Consider the following 11,078-nt stretch of genomic DNA (forward strand, 5'->3'; position numbering starts at 1 on the left):
CTGCCCACAGGGCTCAGCTCTGAACCCCAGACGGGGACGGCCTGTCTCCGCCTGTCCCCGCCAGTGAGGACAGGACGCCTGAAGGGGGACGCGAAGCCTCACACGCGCTCGGCCCCGGCGCTCCTGGTTCACGCTCACACCTCCGGGCCCCTTCCCTTCCCCGTGACCCCAGACGCCGGCGAGGCGACCCAGGACAGGACGGCGTGCGGACTCCCCGGGCAGACACACAGCACACGCGTGCACGTCCCCGGTCACAGCACCCGCGTGTGCAGCCAGCGGGAGTGCCCAGTGCAGAGGGGGCTCCGGGGGTGGGGGCGGGGCCAGGCCCTCATCCCAGGCGTCCTCTGACGTGTGTGGGGGCCGGGTGGCCAGTCCCCTGCATCCCGGGCAGCCGGCGCCTGGACACAGGGCTTCACGGGGCTTCAGGGAGCGGGCGAGGCTGCAGCACCCCCCACCCCAGGCTCCGCGGCCACAGGCCAGCCCTGTCCTGCACAGGGAAGGGAGCGCAGGGTCCAGGGGCAGCCGGCCGGGCCAGGTACTCACCGTGGTGATGTAGCGGGAGTGGAACTCGGACGCCTCCTTCAGGAAGGCCAGGCCGGGGTGCGTGTTCACCACGTCCTGTGCGGAAGACGAGATGGACTGGGGGATGTGCCCGGGGGGGGGGCTTTGCACACGGCACGCTGACCACCCAGCTGCTGGTACCCATGACACCACTGTGAACCTGTGTGTGTGAGCGTGCTGTGTGTGTGAGCGCCACGTGAGCATGCTATGTGTGTGAGCGTGCCGTGTGTAAGCGTGCCATTTGAGTATACGTGTGAGCGTGCCGCCCCCTTAGCCTGTGGGGGAGGGACTGCAAGGCAGGTTCCCGCCACGACCTCCCCATCGGCCGTGACCTGACAGGCTAGGACAGCCCCGCGCAGGTGCGTGCGAGTGTGAAACACCCTCAGGTCTGAGCTGCGCTCGTGTGGGCCGTTAGGTCCCGTCCGCTGGGACAGGGAGCTCCTGGGAGAAGCTACTGACACGTGGCCACATAACATTCAACTGCGGTGGTGGGTATCTGCACAGAACGTTCTAGAACACCACAGCCTGTTCTTACACGGCAGACGACCCAGGCGGGGGCTGGAGTCCCCAGCGCCGTGGCCCCACCACACACACGCCAGTACCGCGTGGGGACACACGGTCCCCCCCCAGTTACACGCGCCTGAAGGGGCTGATCCCCAGGCCACACCTGTGGGAAGCTCTCCTGAGAACAAGCCGGCATCCTGCGTAGATGCTGAGGCTCACCCTGAGGAGGGAGAAGGTGTGCGGTGCAGACGCTGGGGCGTACCTGCAAGAAGGGGACGAAGTCCTCCTGCACCAGGTAGTTGCAGCCGGGACTCATGAGCAGGTGGACGAACTTGGCCGCGTCGTCGTGACAGTTCTGGAGGGTCCTGTGGCGACGGAGAGCGTCCAGCCGGGCCCGCGGCAGGTGCTGGGCGGGACCGGGGCCGGCGGGCGGGTGGTGGGCGGGNCCGGCGATCCGAGTCGGATCGGAAATCGTGAAGCAGCAGCGCCGGGCCTTCCCCGCGCAGCGCACGGAACGCGGGGGCGGCGTCCAAGCGGACACCGAGACAAGCGAACGCACACATTCAATACGGAAACACGGAGCCGAAAGCCAGTTCTCTGAAGCTCTGAGCAAAAGCCACCCGTCAGGGAGACCTGCCAACAAGTGGAGGAAACACGGCCGCGAGTGCGCTGCCACTGCAGCCGACACAGGATGGCTTCACGTGGCCGCTGATCGGGGGTCTGAGCGGACACACACAGCGGGTTCCGTGCGTCTGAAAGTCGGAACCCTGCCCCACAGCAGAGTCCAGACCCCGAGGGCCCGCCTACGAGCCCGCTCAAACGTTCGGGGGACAAATCGTACCGACCGCACACGGGCTCGCGCAGCGGCCACGCGTACGGGGCATTTCCTCACTCCCGTCACGAGCGCCGCACGTACACCGAAATCTGTCAGACGCAAGGAGGATTAGGGGCCGGTCATCAATCGGGAACGGAGATCCCGAAATCCTACAGAAAACGTGCGTCAGCAGAGGGATCCCGCCGTTAAATAAACAGTAGGTAAAAAACGACAGGGAAACTAAGGACAGACAAGATCTGTTTTCTGCTTCCTTTATTTAAAACTTTTTTTAGTAAAATCTACACACAGCGCGGGGCTTGAACTCGCATGAGGGTCACACGGCAGGCTGAGCCACGAGGCGTCCCGGGAACACTTACCCGAACCACAGCAAACTGCAGGAAAGCCCCAGCCACGTCCCACGCTGGGTGACGCCTGCAGACCCCGGGCGGGAGCCGGGACCACGGGAAGGCGGCGGGACAGAGGTCCCAGGGGACGCGATACGGCCAAGCAGCAGGCCCGCCAGGCGCTCTGGGAGAGGGATGTGCGGACGCCCACACGCCTGTGGACCCTCCTCGGCATCAGTGCCCGTGATGCGGACGCCAGAAGGCGCAGGAGAAGTCAGCAGGCCAGGACGAGCGACCAGCCCCGCGGCAGGGCCTTACACCACGGCTGTATGTCCAAGCCCTGGGGTGCTGGCCTCAAGCAGGGTCCTGGAGCAGCTGCGTGTGGGTGTCCCGAGGTGACCCGGGGCTGGAGAAGCCGGAGGGAAGGGACATCCCTGCCCGAGCGTGACCTCTGATTGCGCAGACCTGCAGCACATGGCTGGTGGCCTGGGTGGCGCACTGGAAGCAGGCTGCAGGGACCCCATGTGGTGCCAGGAGCGTCTGGGGGCCTGGTCTGGGAGGTGGTCACGCGCACGCGGGGCATTCACAGCACCCAGGACCGGGGATGGGGGCCCTGTGGCCTCTCCTGGCTCCGTGAGGCTGTCCCGGAAGCGACAAGTGCAGTGCAGCTGTGTGCCCTGTCCTGTGAGGGGCCGTGCCCAGGTCCCCCCCCCCCCATGGCTGGCCGCACCCCGTGGCCTCCGCCGCCTCTCAGGACACTCTGTTCATTTTCTGAAATGATGGGAAACATCACCTCTTAGGCGCAACAGGCACAACAGGAGCGTGTGAATAGCGTAAAACTGTCACCGCAGAGAAAGGCGCGTCATGCGATGACATGTCACTTCCCATCGCGACACAGAATGGACATGCGGGAAGACATGCCTCCACAGGCGCCCGCAGATGCACAGGGCGCGTCTGCCCACAGTCAGAAGAGCCGGCTCACCCCCCACGTCGGCGAACCCCAGCCACACGCGGCAGCCCCTGCTTCCCTCTGCTGGAATGTTCTAGAAGGGGGNGGGACATGCGGGAAGACACGCCTCCACAGGCGCCCGCAGATGCACAGGGCGCGTGTCTGCCCACAGTCAGAAGAGCCGGCTCACCCCCCACGTCGGCGAACCCCAGCCACACGCGGCAGCCCCTGCTTCCCTCTGCTGGAATGTTCTAGAAGGGGGAGCACGCCTTCCGGCCTTCCGGGCTCTCACTCAGCATCGTGCCTCTGAGGGACACAGCTCTGCTGTGACATGTTTGAAGTAACGGGGACACGTCCTGGCCACTGCCCCGCCCCAGCACCGCGCAGTCAAAACCTCGGTGGATCCCGGGGGACATGGTGCTGGCACACAGCCTGCTCCGACACTGCGTGCTTCGCTCCCGACCCGGCGCAGACTCCCCATCCCTGCGGCGTCCAGGCTGACAGATACGCGTCTCTTGTAAGGAGGGGCCCTGGGTGGGCAAGACAGCAGACGGCTAAGCCCACGGGTCCCACTCAGGGAGCTCAGTCCACACCGTCCCTGGGGGAAAGGCCTGGGGATGGGGTAGTGATGCATCACACCTACATGGTGATGCTTCCATGGAAGCAGAGGTGAGGTGGAGAAGCCTCCGTGGAAGGAGAGGTGAGGTGGAACCTCCACGGAAGCAGAGGTGAGGTGCAGAGCACCTGAGCAGGGGGAGGGTGGCGCGTCCACCCATGGGACCCTCCCAGCCCACACCCTGCCTGCCTCTTCCTCGGTCTGCACTCCCACCGTCCCCCAGGGAGGGGCCGTGGGCACCCCCAGGTCTACGGTTGCTTGCTCGGTGCACAGGTAACAACTGCAGCCGGGGACGGGCGTGAGGAGTGGGCGACCCTGGGGGACACAGCCCCTCGCCCCCGGGATCCATGTTACCCCTGCGGGGCAGTGCCAGAACCGACCAGAAGACAGTGCTCCCTGGTGAGCGCCAAATGGAAGAGAAAGACACACGGATGGCTTGCCGGCGCAGGAGACACCCATCGCGCAGCGTCTACACAGCGCACCCGATGCAGGTAAAGCCGCCGCCAGGGCAGCCCCGCTCAGGATCCAGCCCGTGCACAGGGACCCAGAGGCCGAGGGCAGGGAGTCACAGGGAGACACCCAAAGCCGGACGTCATTGGACAATCAACCCCGGAAATGAAAGCTCAGCCCTTGGAAAAGATCAGAAAACGGACCTGTGCAGCCAACGTGGTTTGGAAGGCAGAGAGGGGACACGCAGCGTTGTCTGTCCCCGACGTGGTCCCGAACAGCGGAGCGCCTGGGGCGCCAGGACGTGCACACAGACACACGCCTGTAAGCCTCACGCGAGGAAATGCCACCAGCCTGGGCTACGCCACGGAGGAGCCGCCGGCCTGGGCTACGCCACGGAGAAGAGAAACTGTCGCTCATGACTTCCTGTAATCTTCTCAGAAAGAACCGAGTGTGACCCCAGGTGGGTTTCTTGCTGAGTGTTCAGAGAACAGACCCAAGTGCATGGACAGTTCCAGAACACACGCTGGTGAGGAACGCTTCCCGCGTGACGGCACGAGGCCAGCCTGACGGCAAAGCCGACCAGGAACTGCACGGACAGACGACGGGGGAGCCCGGCCTGGACGACACGTAAGCCCCCCAGCAGCCACGAGAAGCGGAACCCAAGAGCACGTGGAGCGGAGAGAACGGGGTTCGTGATGAAACGGGACTTATCGTGGCCACGAGGCCGCGTCCACCGCTGGACGGACGTTGGTCTCAGTCCAGTGAAGACACACGGGAAACGGCCCAGCAGCACGTCAGCAGGGGCAGGACAGCGTGGCACAAACGTCACCACCGCGTCAGGACCGTTCACGGGAAAGAGCTGTGAACACGGGGAGGGACGGGACCCCCGAGTGACACGGGGGCGGGGCTGCGGGAGACCTGCCCCCAGCTCCCTGCTTCAGAGACCACGGCCCAGTGGACGGCGGACGCGGAGCTCCCCACCTCCACACACCCCCACCCGACCCACAGGCCAGGTCTCCCCAGATCCCACGGCACCACGTGACTCAACAGGGAGAGAGCGACTCAGCCCCAGGAACCCACGTCCACGCCGCCCACGGCACCGGGAGACTCACCAGGAAGAGAAGGACCCAGTTTTTAGATGCACGGACAATAGGAGGCGGCACGTCCCCGCAGACGCGCAGCTGCAGAGGAACGCAAGGTGGAGCGCTCCGGGCCCTCAGGGAAGAGGAGAACGTTGAGGGGACACAGCGAGCTCTGCCCGCACACCCTTCACAACAGTGCCGAGCTGGAAACGCGCATGTCCCCCACACTCCCACGTGGAGGCCTGAGCCCCAGGGCATGGCTGTGAGTGGGTGGGCCCTCGGGGCGTGACTAGGTGACGGGTGGGGCTGCACGAATGGGACGGGGGCCCTGAAACGAGGGACTTGGGGAGCACCCAGCCCCCTGCTGCACGTGAGGACCCTGCACGGACACCAACCGTGAACCAGGCAGAGGCCCCCCCCGCACCCCCACGCGGCACCCTGCCTGCGGTCGGACGGCCTGCACATGCGTCACGAGGAAACGTCCGTGGCGTGTGCTCGGAGTCTCTGCCCGTTCCTCCCGGAGGCCCAAGGAGACACGCGTGGTGGTCGGCGAGCAGCAGCCACCTGACGTGTGCCGAGGCTACGGGGCCCCCAAGGACACACCCACGGCGGCAGGAAAGCAAAGTGGTGCAGCCTTGGCGAGACCGAGTCATGTGGATACCACGTAGATTACACACAGACTGTAACGCAGCACGTACACTCCCACGCACGCGCGCGCGCACACACACACAGGAACAGTAACTCGGCACGTGCACTCGGATGGCGCAGCCCTTACACACGGGAGGCTGGGGACGTGAGGAAGTCCCGCGGGCGTCTGCAGAGCCAGCTGACAGAACACTCCCATACACACGGACAAGAACGATGCACACACGTGGTGTTAAGTGCAACGTCACTGTGACGGCTGGCAGCCCGCGTCCCTGTGATGAGGGGGACAGAGGACGCAGACTGAGGCTCACGGCCGTGGCTGAGCACTGTGCGAGTGCGGGAAGAGGGGACAGAGTCCTCACGCCACTCCCCTCGTGGACATGGTCCACGTTTCCGTTCTGGCGGCACAGACGTATGAGTCAAGAGCAGGTGCCATAGACACAAGGCGTAAAACAAGCGTGGCACTTCTGTCCACGTCCGTCGGAGACCTGGTGCTGAGCCAGTGACTCTGGTGAGGCGCAGATGGCCCAGCCTATGTCTGTAGCCCGTCCCTGCACCGCACGCGCCCTGAGGAGTCAGTCCCCGTCCCTGCAGACGCCCTGAGGAGATGGGTCCCCGTCCCTGCACCGCACGTGCCCTGAGGAGGGTCACCTTCGTGAGCACCTCGAAGCCGGACAAGCGCCAGGCAGCGCACTTCTCCTGGGCGCTTGACTGACCGTAAAAACCTTTTTACCACCAAACCCAACCTGTTCACCGGCCAGTGGGGCTGAGAGAGCTCGGCTCATGTGCAGCCAGTGACTGTGACACACGTCCACACCAGCGCCTGCCCAGCCTCAGCTCTGTGTGCGCAGAGTTCCCGTGGAAAAAGCATGGGGTGTGCAGGTGGGAGGGACCACAGCAGGGAGGCGACACCGCACCGCCCACTGCCACGGGCCCAGAGCCCTGCCTGTGCCCGGCCCGGCGAGCGCACGGGAGCCTGTGGCCAAATGGTTGCACGCGTCCTGGACCTGACGCCCGGGACCAGCTGCGCGAGTCCCCAGCTGTCGCGACACGAGAGGCGCCGAGTGTACAAGGCTGGAGGCGAGGGGACTCGGGTGGGGCACTCGCCTTGCGCCACGCCCTGCGCCACGGGGCCACGCCGCGCCCGAGGGCCGCCCGTTAGCGCTGCGCGCAGAAACAGAACACCTGCTAACGCGGTTAGTCACAGCGGGTGGCGAGGTCTCTGTGCCTGCGCACGCGCCTCCTGACGGTCCCGGACCGCGTGGCACCTCCGCCACCGGGCTGCAGCTCGCATGGTCAGAGACCGGGGGCTCTGTGGCTCCATGCTCCGGGCAAAGAGAACCGCCGGGCAGACGTGCCGTGAATGCAGGACAGAACTTTCTGTGAGGAGACAGTGGGTGCACGACACCACGTGGTCCGTCCACCCCGAAAGCGGTGACGTCACACGTGCGTGAACTCCCTCACGAGTGCACGTCTTCCGTGACGCGTATGTCCAGGCGCACAAACGCGCTGGTACCAGAACGCAAAACGACACAGATGGGAAACCAGCGCTGTAGCCACTGCTGGCGCTGGCGCAGGACACGGAGCCGGACACACAGGGACGGAGGCTGCACTCGTCTGAATATGCGGGTTCCCTGCTGTTCAGCTCAGAAGCACGTGTTCTCACACGTGAAACAAAATTGAAACAACAGGTAAAACGCTGATTGCTTGATCAGTTCCAGTCATGACCTTGGGGTTTCGAGTTCAAGCCCTTGTTGGCTGACGGCTAATTCTCTCCCCTCCTTTCTCCTCCCCGACTCACGTTCTGTGTCTCTCAAAATACGTAAACTTAAAAAAATTTCTTTAACTTACAAAACATAAAACGCAATCCCAAACTTGTTCTCAGAGACAGAACTCCTCTAACATTAAAACCAAAGAGACCACAAAGAAGTAAAATCGGAACCTTTATGGGTACAAATAAAGCAAAAACCAACAACGAAATACAAGCAAATGGAATCCAGCAACGTGCAAAGCGGACTGTGCACCCCTGGAACGGGGGCAGCGCTCCGGAACGCGAGGCTGGCTTCACCGCGGGAAGGTCGGCTCCTGGAACACACGGTGTCAATGCAAGAAAACACCTAAGCCGTCTTAGCGGGTGCAGAAAATGCGCCTGAGAAATCCAACGTCCTTTCCAAGTACACGCCGCACACCCGCAGCGGCCACACGTCATCGGCCTGCTGACCGTACGTGTCAGAGCCGCGCGACCCGAGTCGGGCTTGGTGCAGAAGAGCACACACATCCCCCCGGAGCAGGAGCGCTGGCGTTCCTTCCGCTGGTCGCTGGCGCCACGTGGGAGGTCGCGCAGCACTCGGACGCCATGAAGAAACGGGCCCCACGCGCACCGGGAAGGAAGCAGCAAAGCTACTCGTAGCCGCAGAGGATGCGACCATGTGTTTGAAGCCCTAGTGAACGTGCCAGAGCAGCACTGGGCCTGATCCGTGAGTCTCAAGGGTGCAGGACACAAGGTCAGTGCACACCAATCAATCCCATTTCTACGCGTGTAACGAACAACGTGAACGTTTAGAAAACGATCCCAGTAACAAAAGCATCAAAACACAAAATACTGAGGAAAAAAATTTCTTAAGACGTGCAAGGCATGCTTGAAAACCAGGAAACGTTGCTTTTCTTTCTTTGTTTTTAACGTTTTATTTTTTTCTGACAGAGAGAGAAAGACAACATGAGCAGGGGAGGAGCAGAGACAGAGGGAGACACAGAATCGGAAGCAGCTCCAGGCTCTGAGCTGTCAGCACAGAGCCCGACGCGGGGCTCGAACCCACGAACTGTGAGATCATGACCTGAGCTGAAGTCGGACGCTTAGCCGACTGAGCCCCCAGGTGCCCCCAGGAAACGTTTCTGAAAGAAGCTGAAGATGTAAGTGAACAGAGACAACTTGTGTTTGTGGATGGGAAGTGACGACACTCCCCCAGCTGCTGGACAGAGTCACGGTGGCCGTCCTCAGAACACCCGCCGGCATCTCTGCAGACGAGAAGCTGGTCCTGAAATTTGCGCGGAGCCTCAAGGAGCCCGGAATGCCCGCAATGAGCAGAGACTCGGACAATCTGCGCTGCCCTGGTCAAAAACCAAGGCGGGAAACAACCAAGATGGTGGTTCCGGCACAAGAACAGAAATGCGGGGCCACGGGCCAGGACGGGGAGCACTAATTAACCCGCATCCGACGATGCTCTGACGTCCAGTGCGGGCGACGGGGCCGGCGGCCCGGACTCGGGACACACACCGAGATGATGCTGTGGGCGCCCGACTGGCTCTGTCGGGGCAGCTTGCGACTTGTGATCTCTGGGCTGTGCGTGTGGGCCCACGTCGGGGAGAGATGCTACTTAAAAAAATCTTTAAAACAACAGCCACGAAGTTGTGCCCCAGTGTCACCATGTACAAAACTCAACACAGATTAGACGGATGCAGAAGAGGTGAAGCTATAAAACTCGTATGAATATGAAGGATCTTTGTAACTAAGACGCGGCAACAAGTTCTCGGACCCAGAAAGCACAAGCAAGAAAGGAAAACCAGAAAAAATGAAACAGGTCAAAACGAAAGGCCTTTCGTGTGGCATGGGCCACGGCCCAGAAGGCGACACGCGCCAACAAACACCAGGACGCACGTGTACGCCAAGTGCTCAGGGACGTGCACGCACAGACGACAACTTCAGAACGGCAAGGCTGCGACGGGCACGTGTCCAGAGTCTTGCGAACGGCCGACACACATGCGGAAATGTGGTCGCGTCAGTCCTCAGGGAAAGCACAGACCAAACCCACGACGGCACTGACACACACATGGCTCATGTCGGCACAGGAGTGCACACACGGGAGCCTCACGCCCCTGGGCAGCACGACATGGTGCAGGGCCGGGAAGAGGGCTTGTGGCTGCACGAGCGATGGGCGGCGTTCCCGGTGAGCCTGCAGCCCCGAGGTGTGAGAGAGGTCGAGTGTGCACACATCAACGCTGTTGGAACACACCGTGCGCGGACACATGAGGAGGCAGCGAGTCGGCCGAGCGCACCGCCGCCAGCCACGTGCGGCTTGTGTGCACTGTGTGCCCATGTCACCCGCCGCCCCGGACAGGGAAACGTGCGGGGTCAGGCAGGGGCCAGGAAGGCCTGCGCGGGGCCTCTGGGCAGCAGGTCACATTAGCGCTCGTCAACCCCGGGAGGGACCTGTGCACACACGTGTTCGTCCACATCCCTGCGTGTGGGCCAAAATCTGGGCCACGAGCCTATGGACGCGCCGAAGGAAACCCGTGCCGCTGGCACGCGGGGCACCCACCTTGGCCACTCGGCCCATGTCCTCCATGGTGGCCCTCTCGTGCGGGAACTGGGCGAAAACGCGCTCGATCTTGGCGATGACGGCGTCCACGCTCACCGTATCCTGGGGGCGGCCGCGAGGGAAGTAGAACGTGGGGATGATTTCGCTGCTGGCCGGCGGCCGGGGCTCTTCCTTCCTCGTCTGAACCTACAACGCAGAGCAGAGCGAGTCCGTGAGAACCGGGAACGCGGTGCCCTCACGCTGTGAGGGACGCAATGAGCAGAGCGAGCGGCTCTAACGCGAGTGCCCCGAGCGCATGGGACCCGATGTGTGCGAGGCCTGCGCACAGCCCCTGTGGTGCTCGCACACCCCGAGGTGAGCGCCACGGTCCCCCACAGGCCCACCTGCGGAGCCACCTCAGTCCTGCCTCGCCGTGACCCCGGGGACCCCAGCACGGGGACCCCAGCACGGGAACCGGGGAGGTCTGGGCTGACCCGTGTCGACGCCTGTGAAAACCCTGTCCACAGTCCCGTGGGGGGTCCAGCGCCTGCCCCGCTGTGCCCTGCCAGTGTCCGGGGGTCAGGACAGGCCGCAGGGTCCCCGCAGGGGTGCAGTCAGGATGAACCCGGTGGCCACAGATAATCAGATGATTGCATCTAGGAAAGGGTGAACTCGCACATGCAGCTTATGTGTGCACTGTTGTTCCCACATGTACACTTCCTGCACAGGGACCCACCCTCTGCTCCGACGCACAGGTCTCTCTCACACACACACACACACACACACACACACACACACTCTCTCTCTCTCTCCCCCCC

The 11,078-nt window shown here is 63.3% G+C and overlaps 1 protein-coding gene across 1 annotated transcript in view; it reads right to left on the reverse strand.

The window, feature by feature from the left end:
• LOC144223936 (uncharacterized) overlaps positions 1–11,078 on the reverse strand; it is a 25,419-nt gene that overhangs the window by 7,680 nt on the left and 6,661 nt on the right. Inside the window, exons 2-13 of the mRNA XM_077754726.1 lie at positions 10,282–10,467; positions 7,430–7,533; positions 7,224–7,345; positions 6,978–7,129; positions 5,351–5,419; positions 5,012–5,097; positions 3,969–4,068; positions 3,553–3,702; positions 3,206–3,266; positions 2,257–2,407; positions 1,328–1,670; positions 521–618 (exon numbers count right to left, since the gene is read on the reverse strand). Coding sequence (XP_077610852.1) covers positions 521–618; positions 1,328–1,670; positions 2,257–2,407; positions 3,206–3,266; positions 3,553–3,702; positions 3,969–4,068; positions 5,012–5,097; positions 5,351–5,419; positions 6,978–7,129; positions 7,224–7,345; positions 7,430–7,533; positions 10,282–10,467 — 1,622 coding nt within the window. The remainder of the gene's footprint in view (positions 1–520; positions 619–1,327; positions 1,671–2,256; positions 2,408–3,205; positions 3,267–3,552; positions 3,703–3,968; positions 4,069–5,011; positions 5,098–5,350; positions 5,420–6,977; positions 7,130–7,223; positions 7,346–7,429; positions 7,534–10,281; positions 10,468–11,078) is intronic.

This window comes from Crocuta crocuta, unplaced genomic scaffold (assembly GCF_008692635.1).
Source record: "Crocuta crocuta isolate KB4526 unplaced genomic scaffold, BGI_CrCroc_1.0 scaffold221, whole genome shotgun sequence".
NCBI classification, from domain to species: domain Eukaryota; kingdom Metazoa; phylum Chordata; class Mammalia; order Carnivora; family Hyaenidae; genus Crocuta; species Crocuta crocuta.